Source organism: Pezoporus occidentalis, unplaced genomic scaffold (assembly GCF_034315485.1).
Source record: "Pezoporus occidentalis ecotype Australia unplaced genomic scaffold, CSIRO_AGI_Poc_V1 ctg3, whole genome shotgun sequence".
NCBI classification, from domain to species: Eukaryota; Metazoa; Chordata; class Aves; order Psittaciformes; family Psittacidae; genus Pezoporus; species Pezoporus occidentalis.
Window position 1 is genome coordinate 8,336,655 of NW_026914940.1, and position 22,451 is coordinate 8,359,105.

A 22,451-nucleotide genomic window follows, 5' to 3' on the forward strand; every position below is an offset into this window, starting at 1 on the left:
AGCATTTCCAGATGAAGTAGTCTGTTTATACAGAAAGAGCAAGAGCTGTAATTACTACATGATCGCATTTGTGTATCAAGGTCAGAATTCTGTGATTCATGCTATTGTTTGGACATAAAGGGAGTTGATTTTCATCATGGTGGTGTACAACTACTATTATTGTTACATCAAGGACTGTAGAAACAATATTAACTTTTGGTTGTCTGAGGTTTTCTGGTTAGGTTAACTCCAGCTCAGGCATAGATGGAAACTGGCTGTTCAATGTTTGTCCTGAAATCTTCATTAGACATGCAAACTATATATGTATATTGTTGCTGTTCAGGTTGTGTATTCTATTATGAAAGAAGAAAAAATAATCCTACAAAACAAACCAAAATAGGTAATGAAATGACTTATGCATGAAATCATAGAGTTTAAGCACTATCAAATGCAGGGAATTAAAGAGTATGAAAATATTTCCTGATCTTTTCCCCTCTTCTGAAAAATCTCTGCATGGGATTTTCTTCTTGACTGTTATTTAATATATTGACAATTTTTATATTCCCTGAGAATCCATTGGCTTTCCACACTATTTAATGAGTTCTAAAAGCTTAAACATATAGGAATTCAACTTATTATACTTACTAGTTAAGAGCTAGGATTATTCAAGCACTTAAGATTGTAAAATTTTATATGATTGCACATATTTATAATCAGGCACAACAACAAATGCTTTCCTCATCTGAGGATAATAGAATCTGCTACTGCATTATTGTATTGTATGTATGCATTGTATTTTATTGAATTGTCCCCCAGCTGTCATTAATGTCACCCTCTTCTCAGTTAGACCTTACTTAAGCTTCAACTAGTCTTTCTCTCTTTGGGTGCAGGTGTCCCTAGCTAAAAAGCAATCATATTTCTAGGTTTTGATTGTCCTCTATCTATTCTGGGATTTACATCTCCTTTTCACTCCCTGCTCCAACTCACATACTGTCATATATAAGGACTCTACATAAATCTGATAGTGTTGCCCTCACATTGCCCTGGACAGTTGGGAAGTACTGTTTTTCTTTCAGGTTTTTCTGGGGGGACTGTGTGTGTGTGAAAGAGAGTCAAGATGCCATCTTCACACAGCCTGAATTCTATTACTGTCCTTGGTTGAGAGTTTCATAAAAGCTGTATTTATCCTCAAAAGAATTTTACCCAGACAAAACACTCACATGGGCATGAGGCCTGAGGAACCTGCCATCTGAATGGTGCCCTAATAACTTCTCCAAGTTCACCAAGTCAGGGAGTCGAACTCACATAGGCATATTCCTCACAGGGCTACCTTTCTTCTCTCTAGGAAATCTACATGTTTCCTTCTCAGTGTTGTTAACTTCAGTCCTGCTAACTTCAACCAACTTGATTTCTTTATAAATATTTTCCTGCATTTCTTTCATATTTCGTTTTATTTTTTAGTTGCTGTAGTACTGAGAGGCCCAGAAAAGTGTAGGAGACCTAAAAAGGGAACATAATCATCCTGAACCACTGAGATGTAAGCACAAATGCTGGTAACTCCTTTGCTGTCTACAGCAAATGACTAAGTAACATTCAGTGGCTTATTATAGCAGAAGTAAGGAGATTCTGTGACTTTCTGGACTTATGAAAAATAAATTACCATCAAGTCAAAACGTAATTTAATGTAAATCATAGTTACTTGTGCACTGAGCTCAGCATTTGATTTAGAAAGCAATGAGCCATTATAAATTCTTGTCTTTTTGCTTTGACTTGAACGCATACACCTATGATGATGAAGGTGACTGTTTTGCCCAAGGAGATGGATAATACCATTAAAAGGAACAGATGTGCTGTAAAGTTAAACAACAAGCAGACATGTCATTGTGGTTTGAGTCAGATCCAGGATGCCAGTGGCTGTGGTTTTGCTGTAAGAGAGTGGTATTTGGTTGTCTGCTGGTGGAGGTCTTTCCCAGTCCACAAAAAAACAGTGCAATGACCAGATCTTCTAACACCTTCTTCCTGCAGGTAACATAATATTCAAGCATAATATTCTTGGTTCAAAGTAGATAATTCTCCTCTTACACCCTTACCTTCATATCAAAGGACACACCTCTTCCTTATGGACAAAGCCCATAACCATTTCTTCCCCGATGATGCCAAGCTGGTAGAATTTCAGATACCTTCCAGCCAGTATGTAAAAGTCTGCATCTGCTGGTTAAGCCCTGGTAATGGCAAAAGAGCTCTCCACAACATACTTGAAAGTACCCTAAAGGCTAAGTAAGGGAAAAGAGATACAGTAACATCCCATCCAAAACCTTCTATGTTGCAATGTTTAATTGAATCCCATGTGTCTTGGAGACAGGGATTACTCTATGTTATTTTAAATGTTAAGGGTTGGCAAACCGCCAGGCCCACATGACATATTTGGAAACATAAAACAAACAGGACAAAATCCATAAACAAACTACAGCAGTCTCTGGGGAAATAGGTCAACAGAAGTAACAAGACTTCTCTTACATAGAAGATTTAAAAAAAAAAAAAGAGTCATGGAGGAGATGTGCTTTTCCTTATGGAATCAAATGGCACACTCAAATGGAAATGGGCAGACTGGCTAAGCAAAGGGTGTGATCTGGTGGCAGCCTCCCTCGCACTGCCCTACTGCCTTCACCCCTCTTTTTGGTCCCAGTGTCACCCTTGTGGGTGCTAGTTCTGTCTCCCTTTCTACCAGCCTGCCTGGTCCACGTCTCCATCTCATGTGGTTGTCCCAGTCTCCTTGCTTTACCACCTCATCTTACAAGGCAACAGCTTCTGGGTAGTCTTCTCCTACTCAGCACCAATATTTGACCCCAAATTTTTTCCACATCATCCCTTTGGACCTACTATGGAGATCAGCCCAGCAGATTGCAAAGTGAAATGTATGTCCCAGTCCTACTCACCTCCTTCAGAGGCTCTTCAGCATCTCTAACCCTAACCCTTCCCCCACAGAAACACAAGTCATAAACTGGAAACAGTATGAAACATAATAGTGGAGGAGTCTGATGAAAAACTGTGATTTCACTTGCCCATGTCCTGGATGACTGTCTCCCCACACCCTCCTCCCCTCTCCTACAGGCAGGATTCTTCCCCATCAGGCCACTTCTTGCTCTCAGGCTCTTGATCCTTCAAATCTTATCTCCATCTTCCAAAAAGAATCAGTCTGGTGCACACACCTGACATGGAAATTTTCAGCCTGAATGGTTAGACTGAAGTTGTATCTGAAAACTGGGTCTTCTGAAGTGTCAGACAACTTGCACAGGCAATGTTTCCAGTTCTGCACTCAGTGCAGCTGACTGAGTAGTTGCCACATTCAGTTAGACAGAGTTTTCCCAGTCAGCTGAACGAAATTCTCCTGTGGCAATTTTCAACAAGGTGTTATTTTTCAGGTGATTTCTGATGGATCTGTTTACCACAATGACATTCACGATATCAAATGCAGTAATCAAATAATGTACGGTAAATTGTTATCACTGAAGAATTAATAGACATTGTTTCAAACTGACTAAGTGATCTTCTTAGTCCCATAACTTTGGTCAGTTTTACTTACTTGATCTTTTCTCCTCATCTAGGTAGGTTTCTGGTTGTGACAGATGAGACATGAGATCTTCAGCTTCCAGGCTTTCAAGTTTTTCTTCAAGAGATTCACTATGGAATCGGTAAGAATAAGAAACTTATAAATAACTGCTTTAAAGGCTTAAAAACAGGGCATGATCTAAGAAAAATAAGCCTAAAAGAAATTGGTATTGTCCTTTGTAATATCTGCCACTGTGTTTTTCCTCGGCTTTATGATGCTTTGGGTATTACTACAGTGGGAGTTTTTCAGATAAGGTATAACCTATTGATCATTCCAAGGGCCAAAAATTCCAACAAATCAGTAAATCCTTACCAAACACTGACTGCCTGAGCAAGTAATGGAACAAACACTAACATTTATTATGTATTTTGCTTTGCTTTCATAGATTTCAAAGCTGGAAGAGGGGGGCAGGGTATAAAAAGGACACTAACTCTTTTCAACTCATCTAGATCTGGTAACTGATGTTGTTTTAACTGAAAACAACAAATCTCTGAAATCAGCCTGAAAAATCTATGGCAGATTTGTGCGGGGGCTTGAAAGAGGAGGGACTCTCTTCTTCTCGTGATATAAAGGGCTGAATAGCACACAGTTGTCTAAATATGCTTTTGTTTATTCGGTCTCTGTATGGTGAGTACTCTTGTTTTAAAGTTTTTAAAGTGTTTCACTGAACCACTAAAAGCTACATTCAGATTGCTTTTACAACACCACCACTGATGCTTAAGGCTGAAGTCTTCTTTGTACCTGGTGCACTGGCTGGAGCTGTCCTGGCACAGGTCACTGCTTCCTGCATGGCCATTACAGCAGTGTGGGACTTTCATCTTTTCTTCTTTCCTGGGGGAAACAGTTGACCATATTGCACTCCAGCTCAGCCAAGAGGGTGATTCACTGCTGCTGATCTTCTGAAAACTGAATAAATCTTCCTTTCATGCATTTGCTTTGTCACATGGCTACACATATTTTTCCTTTTTTAAATCCATGATGACTTAAATAAGAGAGAGTTCAGAAGTCAAACAATCATCTTTGCAAAAATACGAAGCTATTAAGATGAATGTTCCTATTTGATTCTGAAACAGCCCTTAGGTTTTTATATCCTACTGCTCCTACATTTTCTTGGAGGAATAAAATAAAACAAAACACAATCACCAGCAAGCAAATAAGTAGTGGTAAGATCACTGAAATTAATGAAACCTGATTTCCTCTGGATTTGTGTCTTGACTGCAGCTCCTGAGCTGGGATCAGCAATGCATTACAAAAATCATTAGAGGCAGGACAGATGAGCAGTTGATGACCTTCTACTGTAGTCAGTGGAAAGCCAGTTAACTTAGGAAGCAGCAAGCTCAATTTCAGTGGTTAAAAGTAGCAGCAAATGAGTAATCAGAGATAGTGGCTGCTGTGATGGACTTATGGACTGAAATTCTTTTTACTTCATTTAGCACCATATCAACACTGACCCAATGGAGATTAGGTCCATGCAGCAAGACCAGTTTCCAAAAGCTTCCAGATGGTTGTCTACCATCCTGGGATTTAACAGAACCCCACAACTAAAACATTCAAATGTCTACTTTAAATGTCTACATTCAGAACTGGATTTTAAATTTGAGTAGTTTTTGCTTAATGAAAAGCTTTTTAGCACTAAAGCACGTATACCTCAAATTATTTCAGGTCTTCTGTATTGTTAAATGTATTTATCTCCTTAATAAAACAAACAAGCACCCAAGACCCCACCAAAACCCAAGAGGTATCACTCCTGCACTGAAAATTTCCTATGCTAAGTTCAAGTTTAAAGACTGGCCAACTGATGCATCCTTAAAAGTAGAGGCTTATGTAAGGGAAATACAGATGTGCTGATAAGTTCAGTGGTTGCAAGGGATTTTTTTGTAACACCCAACATCTGCAGATTTATTTCCAGCATTTCCCTAATGAGATGCTATTTAGCGAATTAAGAAATGAAGTATGCTCAGTCAACACTGTAAGCCAGCTTTTGAACTTCAACTCAGTAGGCCCATACACGTGAACACCTGCACGTGTCTTAGAAAAGCTTGTGTACAGCTATAAATGACTTCTGTGTGTTTGTTTAACATGATGGGACTTCAGTCCCTTCTTTTCCACTAAATATGGTTTTAATACTAATAAATTCATAATACAGAGGAGGAAAAAACCCTCACAAAACCAGATCTCTCTGCTATAGATTTTCACATCATGAACAACTAGTAGAAAGAAACTCTTTCCTTTACCTGCCAATCCTTTTTCTCTATCCAATAAAATGCTGATTAAATTGTTTGGCCTGGGAGCCCTTTTCATCCTTCAGCTACTTTTTCTAAACTCTTACTATAAAACATATAAAAAAACCTTACTTCTGATGTAGCACTACTCAGCTGGAAAAGCCCAGTGTGCTTTCACCTCGAAAAATACATGTAATTGTCTGCATTCCACAGATAGAGAAATGAAGCCCACAGAGATCAAATGCCATGTCACAGCCATGAGTGGCAGTTCAAAGACATGATCCCAGCTCTACAGAGCCTTTATTTTGCTCTTAAACTGTTTCCCAGGTTCATTTTGGCATGAACCTCCAGGCAAGATGCATGCTGCCATCAGCACACATTTAGCAGCTTAGGTAGAACTAGAGAAGTGCCTGGATAATGAGACAGCCGTATCGTTTCCAGAAGGAAAGAGAAAATATTGAAATGTTTGCAGTGCAGGTTAAGGCTTTATTTCATTCTCTTTTTATTTTGGAGAGCCTGCTATGCCAGCTGCCCTGCAACATGTTCATTTCTGCAGTATCATTCTCTGATTTTAGTCACTGCTATATCTCATATTTAAAAAAAAAAAAAAGTATTCATCTCCTATGATTTCTGCTTTGGAAGGCCTCTTATTTCTCTTGTTTCAGTCAGAGTAGCCCTTCATGATATATTGGCTTTATCTTGTGCTTTCCAATCCCATTGCATGGCCTGCTCTCGTGCTTTCTAGCAAGCCTCCCAAGATCTGCTCAGGGTCAGGAATGCAAGGTAACCATGCACAGATTTCCCCTGTGCCCATCCTCACCAACATGGTGATGGTGGATACTGCTGGCAGAGCAACCCTCTGGGGTTGGCAGTCTTTGCACAGCTGTCTCCATAAGTGATGAGCAGGCTCCCACCTGCACCATGGGCAAGGGTTACATTTGCCAGAGGCTCCACTGACAGTTTTCTTATCCATCAACATTCCTAAGAGTTTGACATCTTTAGAATATGCAAAATACGGTCCTTGCAGAAGAATATAGAATCATAGAATAATTAGGGTTGGAAAGGACCTTAAGATCCTTTAGTTCCAACCCCCCTGCCAGGGGCAGAGACACCTCACGCTAAACCATATCACTCAAGGCTCTGTCCAACCTGGCCTTGAACACCACCAGGGATGGAGCATTCACAACTTCCTTGGGCAACCCATTCCAGTGCCTCACCATCCTTACAGTAAAGATCTTCTTCCTTATATCCAATCTAAACTTCCTCTGTTTTATATTCTGTAGACGTTTTAAGGGCTGTATTTGAATCTGGTCTCTACTGACATGCAGTATTACTTCCTATGTCCTTAAGTAAGATTTCTTAAATGAGCATCTCTCACAAAAAAAGTTCAGCATACCTACAACAAAACCCAAAGCATGCCTTCCCTGCCCTGAGCTTGCTGACGCTTGCTGCTGGTGAGCATTTTGCTGGTTTTCTCTTTGGAGGATGCAGAGGTTGCAGGGGAACAGCCCCTTGCTTGTTGTTGTTACTGTGAGCCGGGAATGCCATTGCGTGTTTGTCTGAATGACTCTTGATACTGCATGACAAAACCAAAAAACAAAGGCAAAACTGAATCAGCAGATTAGTCAGCTTAATCTTGTGTAACTCAATGCTGTACTTCATTTTCAGTGCTGTTATTTTCAGCTGTCCTTTGAGATGGCTATTTGAGCTCACCTATCATTCTGCCAAGCTACTTGCATGGAACATTCAAGTAGATAAGATGCAAAATATATAATTCAGTGGAATGTTTCTGATGTTTTGATTTAATCTTTTTCATTTGGTACACAGAGTGTTAAAAATGCAAGATCTTAATGTTACCAAAATGTCCTTTATAATGAGAACACAATGGGTTCTTTTTTTGCTATCATATTACTATTGAAAGAATGCAAAAAGAACCTTTTGTTTAAACCAATATTGCTACTGCTAAAAGGCTTTTAAACTAATACTGTAGTTTCTGAGGCAGTTGCTTATGTTTCCTTACCTAATTTTAAATACCAGTAGAAGACAAATGCTCAGAGATGCCAGTATTAAAATTGAAATAAGCTGATCCTTCTATTCAAATCAGTTACAGCAGCAACACAAATTATTGATGCAGCTCATGTGGTTCATGAGCCATATTGGTAAATGCTGTCACTTAAAAACACAGAATTGCAATCAGCATGTTTGCTGGATCTGGATTTTGGGTTTCTGCATGTACAGCGATACAATTTAGATAAGAACATTCTTCCTTGACTGGAAAGTTACCTGACTATTCTGTCTCAATAACACAATCATTTCAAAGATTTGTTTGCAAATGCCAAATCCAACAGCCTTCTTTCTCAAGCAGAAACACTTTGCAGTTTACCATATAACTTCCCTTGAAGCAAATTAGCACCAGTCAATGCGTGATGTAGGCTTCAATTTTTAAAATAGGCTTTGCTATTTCCTGTGCGTACATCATGCACTTATATGATATTAAAAGTGTAAACATGCTGCAGGTTAAAATATGTAGTTGTTACATTTCACACATGGCTCAGGTGGCCAACGGGACTGTTCTCTGAGAGGACTCTGTTCCTGAGATGAAACTTCTAACTAAACGTCTCCTGCTCAAGTATAAATAGGGTGGGTTTGTTTTTCAAAACAAAACTGTGAGAGTTCCGTTAACAAAAAAAGTTTACTGAGTTTTAGCATAAGACACTCCAAAAACCAAAAGCCAAACTCACCCTGATGAGATTCTTGTTGATTTGAAGCTCCTTTTAACCTCTAAGCCCAACATTCAACTCAAATGAGAAGAGTTGATGTTCAGAAATATCTGTGGATATTCTACAGCCATAAATTTAAATAAGTATTTTCCATCAATTTTATTAGAAGTTATGTGAAAATGGAATTATTAAAATGCAGCAACAGCAATTAACCATGTACAAGTTTTCTCTGAGAATCTCAAGCCGGCTTCATCAGATATCAAATGCCACGGCTGCTTTACACCATATAGTGATCCCATACAGCGAGTTAGGATAGGAAGTATGAGAAATAATGCTGACTGCTGTGTTTAGCTGACATGTATGAATACAACACCAAACCACAAATTTATTCAGAATAGCAGTACAGTAAAGCAGCATAGCCTAAGGATATTTTCTTGATGAGTTTTAGCACACCACTAGTTCTGTTGCTATTCGCTGCTGAGCTGGTGATACTGTGTTTGTGAAGATGCTAAAGAGCATAAAAAGAACAACTATATAGTTTACTATCAAAAGCATGTGTCTTTCAATGACCTGACGTTTTAATTAAGCTCTAATGTCTGATCAGCAGATGCTTTTATCAGCAGTAATAGCCACAATGGGAACCTTGAAAGTAAAGAAATGAGCATTGGTGTAAACCCATATTTTCAAAGTGGCAACATCTCGACCATTCTTGGGAAAGAAAAAAAACCCAAATTTGACATGTGAGATCCTGGCACGACTGTGTCTGTACTAATCAAGAGGAGTCATCTGCACAGTAGCCATGTGCACAGTGATTTCCTTCTTCAGCTAACAACTCATTTCCCCGCCACAATGACAGGTTGTAAATGGCCCTGAAGGCAGCTTGTCTGAGCATACTTGACAGCATATTTGGTGCACAGCCAGGGACCTGGGTCAATCTTGTTTCCAGAAACCAAGCAGCAGCCACACCTGAGTTTGTATCTGTGAGCTTGCTATCTATGCGGCAGGCAAGCGTGGCCCTGGGGGTGGTTCCCGGGCTGCTCTCTGCAGGCAGTGTAATCGTATCCTATGGGAGATCTGGCGCCAGCTCCAGCACAGCTGAGGTGTTGATACCCTGAAGAGCTGACTTTGCACTACTAAAGCTACACAGCCAACCATACAGCCCTGCTTTTGGTCGCAGGGCCACAGCCTCCTGTATCTGTCTCCTTTATAGTGGAAATATAACCTTGCTGTTCTCTACCTCACCGTTGCATGGGTTAAACAGTTAATTGCACTGATGACATAAAGAGCTATGCAAGTGCTGTGTAGCTCTTCACCTCTGGCACGGATCTGTAATGTTTGAAAGTTTGCAACAACGACAATAGTCATCATCACCTGATGACTACTGCTCAGCTCTTGTGAATGACTGCTGATCTCAATCTAAATATGACTAGAGTACTATAAAATGAAAAATACCATAGTTGCTATTCAGCCTGTTGCAAAACACCTGTGTTAATAGTTTGTGCTTGTTGTTGCTATGCTCCTTAGCCTCTCCTTAAGCATGGTGACTATCATTACTGCAGAAATATCAGTTCTCTGTAATTAACTCTTCTGTTGGCAATCACAGTAAAAAAGGCCAGGGAATAAAATGGATTTGTAGAATGAATCACTGGGTGGGATGGCAAGACAGCAAAACTTCCTAACTTCCTTGACTGCAATGTATCATCAGCAAGGAGTGTGCTTTCCAGAGGTGCTTGCATGATGCTCACCCGCTCTAGCTTGGCCCAGGATGGACAGGAAAATGCATTTCACATCAGAATACCAAGAGGAGTGAGACAAGCATAACTTCTATTGGCAAGCCTTACACGAGAAATAGGCTGCGACACAGCCTCCCCCAGGATCTAGCACAGACTAAGATAGCATTAGAGCAGACGCCGTGAAATATAACTTTCACACTCTGCTGATTATTCTTTGACATTTGTGAAGTGAAACAGTGATTTCAGTTAGTGAGAATTTACAGAGAGGTGAATCTTGCAAATTTAGAAGTGAATCTCAGATACTGATGGCAATTCAAAACAGGAAACATGGTTAAATCTGAAATCCACTAAAAGCTATCTGAAACACTTATATAATCTAACTAGTTTAAATGCAAGCACATTTTATCTTTTATTAACAGCATATTAATTAACTAATTTTGCTTCCAGTGAGTTTAAGTGAAGATAATCCAAGCCTAAAGAAGTCATGCCCACGGGGCTATTTTCTCTACTAGCATTTGTATAGGGGAAGAGGAAATGCTGCCTCAAAGCAGCAAAACTGAGGACTATATTCTCTTTAATAGAGTTAACAATTTCAGAACTGCCAAAAGACCAGACTAATGAGCAATTATGATCAGTAGCTATTGATCTTCCTTTTCATCTTTAGGCCTTGTGCTGTTCTCCGATTTCCCAGGATTCTTCCATATTCTTTCTACTTTTATGTATTTTAGTTTTAAAGGTAATTTTTTTTTTTCCTGAGGAGGAAACACAGAAGCTCAGCTACTGCTACTCTCTGCTGTGCCTTCATTTCTGTCACTCTTCACTGCTCCCGTTTCCCTGGCCTGCCTCCTGCCTTTCTTTGTTGAACATGCTGCTCCTCAATTCTGCAGTTTTCATTTTCTCTAAAGAGTATTAAAGAAATTATGTCTGTAGCAATATGTCCAGCTTTGTGTCCACACTCTCTGGGGTAGAATTTGGTTAGGATAGCAGACGAAGTTATTTTACAGTCCAAAGACTACTGTTCAAGTTCAGTAACCTCAGTCTGAAGAGGAACAATTCTATTTTAACAGTGAGAGTACTCAACTAATTAAACCAGTTTACCCATCAGTGTGATGGATTTATCTTCACTTGAAATCTGCTAGAGCAGGATCAGGACTCCTCCTAACATGAACACCCTGAAGCTGACCCTCAGACCGTAGGTCTGGCTCAGGAACGGCTGTGTTGACAACCCATGATCGATGTCCTGCAGGAAATTAGCAGGGGTGATCACAGAGACCCTGTGTGGCCCTCGGGCTGTGTCCAGCCCCTCACCCATCCGCTTTCCATGCAAGCAAGGTATACTGAAACAGCTCTTTCTGATGCTAAAAGCTCTTTCCTGGCCCAAACCCCAAGGCAGTTCTTCACTCTCCTTTCCATACTACTTTTGATGCCACCAGCCATTTTTATCCTCTTGATCTCTCTTCCTCCTCCACTGCTCTTATGAACATGATCATCAATTGAATTTCTTCCTACCCCTCCAGTTGCTTCTTCAGTGCTTCATTTTCAAACCCATTTTTCAGTGTAACTCCCACACGGTTCTTTTCTTGGCTCCCTCCTCCTCTTGCCTACTCTACCTTTCAGAGTCTCATGATGTTTAACAATCATCTGTACGAGCCTGGAGCCTTTTTGCCAGAAAGCTGGATCACGTGAAGCAGCAACAGCAGCAATCACATGGCCATATGGAGGGCTTCTGCTAAGGCAATGAAATCAAGGAAACATGTTCAGGCAGGACCATTTCTCAGGAGTATTGGTCATGTTTTTTGCTGGCAGAACTGCATTTAAATCATTTTTTTATGGGTATACACCAATTAGGTATCTCCTTTTTATCACAGGCATCACAGCCTTCTGTTGATGTTTTCAACTATTTTTTGAGTTGCACAGGCATTTTTTATTTGAATTACATAGAAAACCATGTAAAGGCCTGAGCGCATTGTAATACGGGAGTTGATCCTTATATAGAGAACATTAAAACCTTTGGAATGAACATATCCATAATAATACTGCTCATTGCCAATTGTTCAGATTTGAGAATATTTACCATGCCTGAATTCCCCAGCTTCTGTGGAGAGAACCCCAAACACAGAAAAGGAAAACACATTGTATGAGTAAATAAATCAGACAGAAACAGCAGATGACCATAATTACTTGAGTCTCCTGAGACCTCCACTTCTTTAGAAAGGCACATATGGGCCCCAAAATCTAAGCTTAAAAAAAACCCAACCCAAAACCTCATTAGTGCTGTCCATCAATTCCCAGAGTTACATGATGCAATGACAGATAAATGGTGTTTTAGTTTATTCGGAAATACAGCTGGTGAGTGCACAAAGGACATCAGGGATGCGGTGAAGGGTTCAGGTGGTGGCTGTTGTGTGCGGGGCTGTGGTGAGCCATGCAGCCTGGCCATGGTGTGTGAGGGTTGTGGTGAGCCCTGAGGCCGGCCATTGCATGTGAGGGGCTGTGGTGAGCCCGGCCATGTGTGTGTGAGGGTTGTGGTGAGCCCTGAGGCCGGCCATTGCATGTGAGGGGCTGTGGTGAGATGTGCAGCACGGCCATGGCATGTGAGGGGCTGTTGTGAGCCCGGCCATGGCATGTGAGGGGCTGTGGTGAGATGGGCAGCCCGGCCATGGCGTGTGAGGGGCTGTGGTGAGCCGTGGCGCCCAGCCATGGCAGTAGTGGTGTATCACCCTCTTCCTCTCTTTGGACAAGCTCAGGAGCATAATTAGTAACAGGTATCAGTAACAGCAGCTCCAGCGGTGTCGCTGAGACATGGCAGAACTTGTTAAAAATTACCTAAGGAGAGTAAAATCTGTATGGTCAGGTTGCTTAAAGTGATGACTGCCAGCACTGGCTGTATGAAATCTTCATGCTTTATGCCATAGGAAGCTTGTAGCACAAGCAGCAGCTTTTCCACTGGCTAGATGGACTTAAACAAGGGCAAAGTAAGACCAAATACCACAGAGCCGGCTACCGCTCCCCGCGGCTGAAAGCGGCCGTCAGGTCCTTGCGACTGCCATACGGCTGCCGGCGCGGGGAGCCCTGTCTCACAGCTGGGAACAGAGCCGGAGCCCATCGCTCCCCGGCCTTGCCGCTTCCAGCAGAAACCTCTTTTTAACAATGAAGTAAAAGGAAAACGAAAAAATAAAGCGAAACAGAGCCGCAGCGTGAGGGGCTCACCGCAGCGCGGAGGGAGGTGGGAGGGGGAGAGGGGCCTGACGGGGGCGTGCGCGAGGCCGGGGGAGGGAGGGAGGCAGCTGGAGCATGCGCAGAGCACTTCCTCGTTGGCCTCACGTAACGGCTGCGGGCGGGCGTTGGGTAGCGCGTGTCAGTCACCGGGTGACTGTCAGCGGCGGCGGGAGCGCTGCCAGCCCCGGCCAAGCCCCCGCCAGCCCCGGCCCTTCCCCTCCTTCCCCCCGGCCGGGGGGCGCAGCCGGAGCCCGCACAAGTTAGTGCTCAAGTTGGCGGCGGGCGGGAGCGGCGGTTAAGGCGAGGGGCGTGAGGGGGGTCGGCGGCGGGTGGGGAAAGGGGCTGAGCTCGGTGGGGTGGGGGCTGGCGGGCGCCGCTCCCTCCTTCTCTTCCTCCTCTCCCGCCCTCCCCTCAGCGCCGGCGGTGGGGCCGGGCTTCTCAGAGACGGCCCCGTCCCCGCAGCCGTCGGGGGGCCGCAGGCAGCCGAGGGAGCTCTCCCCGCCGGCGGGGCCGGGCTGCGCGGGCAGCGGTGCCGTGTGGGGGCCTTTCCCCCTTCACCTCCTGTCCGGGAGGAGGAGGGGGCGGCCGGGTGAGAGGCTGGATGTGGAGGCTGAAGCCTCAGCCTCTCTCTGCGGCTCCGCGGCTTTGATGCTGCGGGTCTCTGCTGCCTGCTAACATCTTCCCTCTTTTTTTTTTTCCTTTTTTTTTCTTTTTTTTTTCCTCCTTCCTTATTTTTTTTTTCCCCTCCCCCCCCCCCCCCCCCCCCCCAAACTTGGCTTCGCCTTCTCCGGATCTCTCTGTTCCGCTCCTTCTGGGCTTTACCGGTGGGGTAGGATCATGCCGGACCAGATCACCGTGTCGGAGTTCATCGCCGAGACCACAGAGGATTACAACTCCCCGACCACCTCCAGCTTCACCACCCGGTTGCAGAACTGCAGAAATACGGTCACGCTGCTGGAAGAGGTAAATCACCCACATACACCTCCCTCCCTTTGTTTTCTTTTCCTTTTTATTTTCTTTTTTTGTCTTTGAGGAAGAGCATCAGAGACAGGGCAGTACCGCCTGCTCAAATCCAAGGGAGCTAGAGGCATTGGTATGCATGTAATCTGGTCTTTTAATTGTGGGACTTTGCTCTTGTGCTGAGCTAGTTACTGAAAGCTTTCCTGCCGTGGCGTCTTAAAGATTAGTGCATAAAGCAGTTGTCTAAATTTAAATATTACTGTTGTATGTCTTGGGTTTTTTGGTGTTGGTGGTTGTTGCAGTAGGAAAGAAAAGTGAATGTTGGGATTTTTAGAGGGAATCGTTTGGGAGCGTTAGCAGCCACTCGTTAGATCAAGTCAGCGCAGAACTCTTGACTGCAGAAACCTGCCAAGGGAGACCTCGTTTAAGAAACGAGGTAAGGATGAAGAGATAAATGTGGGGTGAGGAAAATAATATGAAAACAAAATAGGTGGTGGAAGGACAGGAGCAGAATAATGCAGCAGAGTGATTATAGTCACAGCATCTCAACATTGAAGCCTCACTGCTGGTTTGGTTATTTTATTGCATATTATGAAAGTCATTTAGATGTTCATCCTGCTTCATTGTCAAGAAATAAGAGTGTGAAAGTGGGTAAACTTCCAGAGCTGGTTTCTATGGGATATCAGTCCACTGCTTCCTATTTGAGGTTTCAGTGTGATTTCCTATGGACTAGGTCAGCAGTTAGGAGGAAACATCTTCCAAATTACTTGAAAACAAGGCAAAGTATAGCTCTTCTCTTGCCCCACACTTGGTTGAAGCTGCAAGCATAATGACTCTGAAAGAAGACAGCTTTTTGCTATTGTTTCATGGATTGCAGTGAGTTGGTTTGGCTTATATACTCAGTTCATGAAGTATTTGTCAATTATTCAGGAGCCGGCGCATATCTAGGAGATGGATTTAATAGATTCTTTTTAGTTTTGTTGACTGTGTTGGCGTGAGCAAAGCATTTGGTATGCAAGAAAAGAGTACTAATCATGATGTTCTCCAGATAGTCTTGGGTATGGAAAATAGGATTAAAACTAGTTAATGCTGGCTTAGTAGAAAACTTCCTATGTTCAACATTTTAACAGTGCTTTTGTTTATAGTAATTGACCAGGTAATAGAGCTACTGTATGACTGCATTTAAAATTATGTGTTTTATTTTTATTATGTAACCTAGATTAATTTGTGTAACTTTCCCATAACTGTAACTGCTAATTTCTCACCTAACTGAGCTGTGGTTGCTTACAGGTTTGTCAGACATAAACCTGTTTTGGTTTGTGTTTGACAGTATTGCTGCCCCCTGGTCTTAGCTGTGTGGAATAGGTTCAGCCATTGGTATATACTTACTAGTGCAGTCGACAGCATTCAGAGAGTTAAGCAAACATGTATTCTGCCATCTCTGATGGTTCTAGGGTAAGAACACAGTACAATGCTTTCATGATTTAGGAAGTACATCAGTACAGTCTGAGTGGCATAATGCTTGTCCAAAGAAAACCAAAATGCAGAGGATAAATACACGGTGTTCTGCACTATTTGTGTGGATTGAGCATATTTTCAAAGTTTTTATGTCTGCTTTGACAGCAATAAATCACAGGAATAGAGAATAATCGGCGCTTCTAGTATGTGTGTTGGTATTTCTTGAATTTATTTTGTCTGTATAACTATTTTATGTGTCCTGCTTAAGCCCTTTGCAGTTCAAATTGATGCTCGATTTATGTTTATTAACTGTAAATATAAAACCCCCTTTATCTGTTAGCAGACAACATAGAAATATGCTCTGTTGTTACATACTGCAAAAAATCTGCAGCTCTCCCAAAATTTACTTATTAAATTGCATGAAGAGATGCAGATGGTCAGAATGAGGCAGGCAAAGTGCTCCATTAGAGTCCTTGTGTCTTTATTGTAGCTGTAGCTTGCATGCTCAGTTCTGCTGCTGCTGCTCTAAAGCTGGGGCTGTTTTCTGTCCATCTGCTTACCTACGGCTGTGATTCATGTGAAGCAGGGACTGAAATGGAGCAGTTGAAGTGGCTGTTATGTGGCTCCTGTTATTGCTCCCACTGTCCACACATTGTGGACGAGCAAAAAGCTCTTCAAGCAGCTCCTGAACTTCAATTTTGAGCCCACTGTGTTAAGACAAAGGGGATGATCCCATCCTTGGAGCCGTTTGATTTTTACCTTAATGTTGTGTGTGGTTGGAGCCCTCACTGGCCTCTTGCAGGCAGTGTCCAGCTCTGTGCTGTTAGGGCACTGCAGCCTGAAGTATCTTGGGTCATTATCTGAGAGCTAATGTAGTTCAACACAACCTGTACCTACCTCAGTGACTATAAGCTGGTTTGTGGATAAACTAATAATTTTCTTTATTCTGAACAAGACTGTGAACTAGAACTATTTCTCCAAACAGAACTGGTAGGGAAATTGAGCAGACTTAACAAGAGTTACATCAGACTCAGAGGCTACAAAACAGATGTAACTCCTACCAGAGCTCAGAGCAGTGGTTAGATAGGAGCCACTGTTTCATAAAGAATTTGACAAAAAAGAAGCAGACTGTTTTGTGTGCCTCTGTGTCTCTGTCTAGTTCCTTGAAGGTATCCCAGAGTTACGAATTTACTGTTTCTTAATTACAATTAACAAGTTTTCTGAAGCAATAAAATAGATGATGGACTCGGTTGCTGGGTTTTTTTTCACTTGATTGAACTCCAGTGGAAGTGCAGTTAGTTCAGCTGAGCAGATTGATATATATTCTCTCCTAGTTGTGACTCTTCTATTATAACTCTTAGATCCTGTTAGATGCATTTTTGGGACAAGTTTCAGGTGAAAAAATCAGAGCAGGCATTTTTACTAATTCTGATGACTTTGCGCTTGATAAGGTTGTAATGGAAAACCCAACAAAATGTGAAGGCATACCTGAAAAAATAAGTCCAGGAAAGATTATCCAAAGGACTTCTGTGTGTTTAGACTGCATTTTAGGAAAAATTTCTTCATTGAAATGGTAGTCAGGGATTGGAACAGGCTTCCCAAGGAAGTGGTGGAATCACCACCTTTAGAAGTGTCCAAAACCCATGTAGATGAGGCCCTAGTGACATGGTTTAGTGGTGGACTTGGCGGTCCCGGGGTAACAGTTGGACTGGATGATCTTAGAGGTCTTTTCCAACCTAGTTAATTCTATGACTTACTAAAAAAGACCCAAAGCCATCAAACACCATGTGTCATCATCCGTCCTGTCCCTCTCCCCCATAAAATACCACCCAGAGTTTATCTGTTGTAATATTGTTAAAGGAGAAAATAGTAGGTAAATGCTGTTATGTGGCAGTTTATTGACTAGAAAAGTTTCAGGCTACATTGTTTAAACTACTGAAACTTTGGGAAATTGTCAATTTTTTTTTTCTTCCTAAGAGAGAAAACTGGAAGTTTTTGTCAAAGACCAGCAAGATCAATTTTTTAGTAATATTTATTTTTGAACCATGAGTTTTATGTAGCGTCCATCAGAAAACACAATTTTTAAGGTTCATTCTATTGCTAAAGTAATGCTATTTTTTTGTTCAGACTCCAAATAGAAAGATCAAGCCTATTCTGTTGTAGTCTGGATCTAGTTTAAGAGAATTTGCAGTCTGTACTCCTTTCCATGTTGGTTTCTTCAGCTTAATGTTACATTCATGCAAAGAAGACATTTTTAACTTCACATTTCTGCATGAACTGGGAGAAGTTTCTTATAATATTCATATGAAGAGGTGGATTATTGCGTATGTAGGTGGGTGGTTAATTACTTTTTATGGAAAAGTTGAAGTCCTAAGATAGTATAGACAGATTGCTGCTACAGTGTCTTAAAGTACAGCCTCTGCATTTTACTGTAAAATACAGTAGCTCCATGATTTGTGTTACTCAAGATTTTGAAGAGTTCATTTTAATCTTTGAGTTGATATTACTGTGTGAGCTAGTTGGAATTTTTAGGGAATGATGACATCTGTTCTGAGAATAAGTGGTGCACATGTGGGATTGCCACAGGACTGTCTTGATTACCATTCTGCTGTGTTCCAGCTCCAGCTGAAAGGACATCTTTGCACTCAAGGGATAACTTGGTTATTGTGACCAGGCAGTTCTGAGTCTTTCTCCTAAAGCAGCAGATGTCTTGCAGGGCTGCCTTGAGATACAGAGGTTAAGCTTAAATAGTTAAATTCTCTTTAGGCAGGCTGGTAAATAAGAAAGAACAATTAGAAGCTGATAATACAATAAAGAGTAGATGTAGTTGGTTGGTGCCTGTTTTATACTTTCATAATGCTTGAGCATTGTTATTTATTTCTTTTGCTCTTCAATGACAAGTCAAAAACTTAAAATGTGCTTTCTACCAATTAGAGCTTGATATAGCCATCCTTTTTTAATAAATGTTTAACTGATGTGTGTAATGAAATATGTCTGCAGAAATGTTTGGGTTGGTTTTTGTTTGGTTTTGTTTTTTTCAAGTAGTACCCTCCAACCACCGTTCCTGTAATAGTTGCTCATTTTGCTTCTCTCTGTGCTGGTCTACTTGAGCTCAGAGGTCTGTTGGTCTAGACTGGTGCTGTAACAGATGTGATCATGCTACATCAGTGAAAGAATGACCGTTTGGCTCCTGCTGAGCCTAACATAAATTTTGTTGTTCTCACTGCAAATCGGGTATAATCTAACATAACTTGAAAGAGGAAGATTTCTCAATGTCCTCCATCATGTCATGGGCACTTACCTAAGGTTAGAGATGGGAAAGGGGAAAGTATGGGGGAAATTTTTGGTTTGCCTTTTAAAACTTTTCTTTGAAAGTTCTGTTGTGGATGAATCATTTTCACAGTTTCCTGTATGTAACTTTCCCTTCGTGCTTCAGTTTGTGATTTTTTTTATTTTTTTTTTTTTATTCTTTTTTTTTCTTACCCTACTGGGGAAAGGCTTTTGGGCCAGTGATAAGGGGAGAGGGTTTTTCCTTCTTACAATTTTGTAGAAACTTGTGTGGCCCTGAAATGGCTGTACAGTCAGTTCATCTACATTGACTTCATATACTTTTCTCTCACAAGATCCTTTCCAGTGACAAAGGATTCAGTGAAGGGAGGCAGGTGAAACCATGTAAGCAAACAGGAGCATTTCCATTCTAAATCAGGTTTTTGTTTTAGTTGCCAGTACATTCAGACTTTGTTTATTAGCCTGAACTCTGAAAACTGGTAAAATCTATTCTGTGTGTCTGAAGTGAAAAATTTCTGTCATTTCTATCGCTTCATTTCTCTTCAAGCATCACTTCTATGTAATTTCAACAGGTCAATTGTAACATCCTATTCTTTATCCTTTTTTTTTTTATTTTATTAAAATGGATTTTTATTTTTTGGGGGGAGGGAAACCAGGAGGTTTCCAGCAGTACTAGACTTAAACCCATCTTTTCCTAACCTTGTAATATGTTACTTATGGCAGCCAGAAGAAGTCTTTCATCATGGAGAGCTTTGTACTTAAGATTTGTTTCTTACGTAACAGACCACAAGCAATCTTCAGGTGTCAAAGAAATATTCTTTTGGTAACAGTTCATCCTAAAAACCAGCTAAGAAAAGCTTCTTTATCTAATACGTAGGACTCAGGGTATTTATTATTGCTTTTTATACTGAATGGCAAATTGCACCAAAGATGGAAAAATGGGTTCATGCGCACTTTAAAATACAGAGGCCTCAGTGACAGCTCATGGATAGCCCTTGGTCATGATTGAAAATCTGATCAAGAAGGAGACTTGACAGCAATGTCCTGTATTTGCAACAGCGGGTCTCACAAAAATGCAGTTGAGGCTGTTTTACATTTACATGCTACACTAATGGCACTTAGTATGACATTTAGTATGTAACTGGTTCTGACCTTGATTTGATGCTAGTCGAAACGTGGTTGCAACAAGCAGGGAATCTCTTTTTTCCTCAGTGTGACTGATGTGAGGAGAGGCAAAAAAAATATTCACTGCTAGTTCAAAGTTTCAGTCATGGCAGACAAATTAGCTCTGCCTCTTGAGAATTTGTATTTATTTCAGGCACATTTTTGAAAATACTTACGGCTTTTTGGTAGCTCATTTGTTTTTTAGAGAAGTACTGCTTCTTGTTTTGAACTCCCAACAGGCTTCTTCATGTTTGTTCATCAGTTAGGGAACTGTGAAAGTGCTCTTTGGTGCACTCTGATCAGTATGCTCCTGACAGATCATGTTCCATGCAGTCATGGGAACTTGGGCTCTGATGGAGAAGAGATTGGTGCTTAAAGTGGCATGATTTAAAGTTGGGATTAATGTTTAGGTTGGAGTCCTGGGGAGAATCTTCTGTAGTTAAAAAACAATAAAAAAGGGGGGGGGGGGGGAAGTTCTTTGATGGAAAAAAAGTGGTGGGAGGGGAAACAATCAGCAAACCTATGTTTGTAATCCAGCATGGTGTCACTGAAAGACTGCAGGAGAGTGATTTGGAGCAGAATTAGGTTAGTTGATGTAATTTCCAGTATTTTCCTCTCTCCAGTTAGTAAAATTCGATTTTCATAGCTGTTGTTGTGATTTGTAATGATGTAAATGAAGGTGTTTTAAAAAAATTAATAACAGATGTGACACAAATTCATAGAGGAAAGGAAGATCATAACATCTTACTTTGAATGCAATAGTACCTTGCAGGAAAGTCATGAGGCAGCATCAAGCCAAGAATGTTAATTAATTACTAGCATTGTTTCAGGCAGAGGAAGGCAATATAAGCATGTTCTAAAAACCATGCCCTAAACGATGGTACATTTGTGTATTTCATGGGAAACTTTTCAGGATGTAGTTAATAGTATGTGCCCTGGTACTTCTCTTTAGAGACTGTTGTGTGAGGTTTGATTGATACTGGCCAAGAGGCCTAAAGTTTACTGGTGAGTGTGAAGGAAAACTCCTGAGATAATAGCATGAGTTTCCTTTCCTGAAGGAGTACAGCTGGAAGTATAAGCCCAGCTGAGAAGTGCAGCAAACAGTTATTTTATAGTTCTGAAGAGACAGTGTTGAACTGCATTAAATATATTGTCTTTTAAATACCGGTGGGCTAAGGCTGAGGTTTTGTGTAAGCATTGTGCCAAGTAAGATTTTTGTGGATAGTGGGTTTCATTGTGGTGATCTGGGGGAAACTTTTCCTTTAATGATACTGTGAAAAAGCAAACAAAGGCTGTTGGGATCCCATTTCACCCTTTATACACATAGATGTTCACACAGGGCCTCTTGTCTCTTTCACTCACTGGTGAGAAGCCAGGCCTGAAGTTGTGTTGTTGCTGTGGTTAGACCAAAGGGTGTATGCTTTTTCTTTCTTTTTAGTAGCCACCTCTATCTTAACCTTACTTGTTTTATCCTTCTTTTTACATTATCAGGAAATACACAGAAGTCTTTCTCATGCAGAAATAGATACTTACAATACAAATAGAGTCTACTGTTTTTTTTAACCTGCCTGAGAGCTAAAAGCCTAGTATGATGCTGGAAATAATTTTCTGTAGAAGAAAAGTCTGTAGGAATGCAAGGCCTTTAATATAGTCTGCTCTGATAGCCTTCTGTCTGGGTTAGTGAGAGGTGGACCAGATGAATAACCTGCAGGGTGGGTGGGCTGCCAAGCCCGGAGGGTGATATCAGTGAAGTCCAGCCAGTAACAGATCACAAGTGGCATCCTTCCAGGATCAGTTCTGGGGCCAGTACTATTTGGTGTCTTTTAATTGTCTAGATGATGGGCTGGAGTGTGGTCTCAACAAGTATGTTTGAATGATACTGAGTTGCTTGATATGCTAGTGGGTAGAATCACCATTCAGTGGGACCTGGAGAAATGGCCTGATAGGAGGAGCCTTGTGGCACTTTATGAAGAGAAATGTGAAATCATAGAATGGTTTGGGTTGGGAAGGACCATAAGATCATCTAGTTCCAAACCACTGCCATGGGCAGGGACACCTCACACGAGACTATGTCACCCAACCGGTGATGAAGTAGCCC

The 22,451-nt window shown here is 41.4% G+C and overlaps 1 protein-coding gene and 1 long non-coding RNA gene across 6 annotated transcripts in view; one reads left to right on the forward strand and one right to left on the reverse strand.

The window, feature by feature from the left end:
• Positions 1–22,451, forward strand: part of ASAP1 (ArfGAP with SH3 domain, ankyrin repeat and PH domain 1) — a 149,136-nt gene that overhangs the window by 15,413 nt on the left and 111,272 nt on the right. For 3 of the 4 annotated variants that reach the window (XM_062627013.1, XM_062627011.1, XM_062627010.1), the window contains exons 2-3: positions 3,585–3,671; positions 14,317–14,446. In XM_062627013.1, coding sequence (XP_062482997.1) covers positions 3,613–3,671; positions 14,317–14,446 — 189 coding nt within the window. In that variant the 5' untranslated portion in view covers positions 3,585–3,612. Of the gene's footprint in view, positions 1–3,584; positions 3,672–13,576; positions 13,743–14,316; positions 14,447–22,451 lie in introns of those variants that run through there. The other variant, XM_062627012.1, reaches the window with a different exon arrangement.
• Positions 2,391–13,211, reverse strand: LOC134167876 (uncharacterized). 2 transcript variants are annotated; one of them, XR_009966313.1, is made up of 5 exons: positions 13,091–13,211; positions 11,774–11,990; positions 8,349–8,435; positions 4,331–4,571; positions 2,391–3,660 (listed from the first exon to the last, which is right to left on the reverse strand). It is a non-coding gene; the product is annotated as an uncharacterized LOC134167876 (long non-coding RNA). The 2 variants fall into 2 exon arrangements; XR_009966312.1 differs by lacking the exon at positions 13,091–13,211 and having other exon boundaries at positions 11,774–12,227.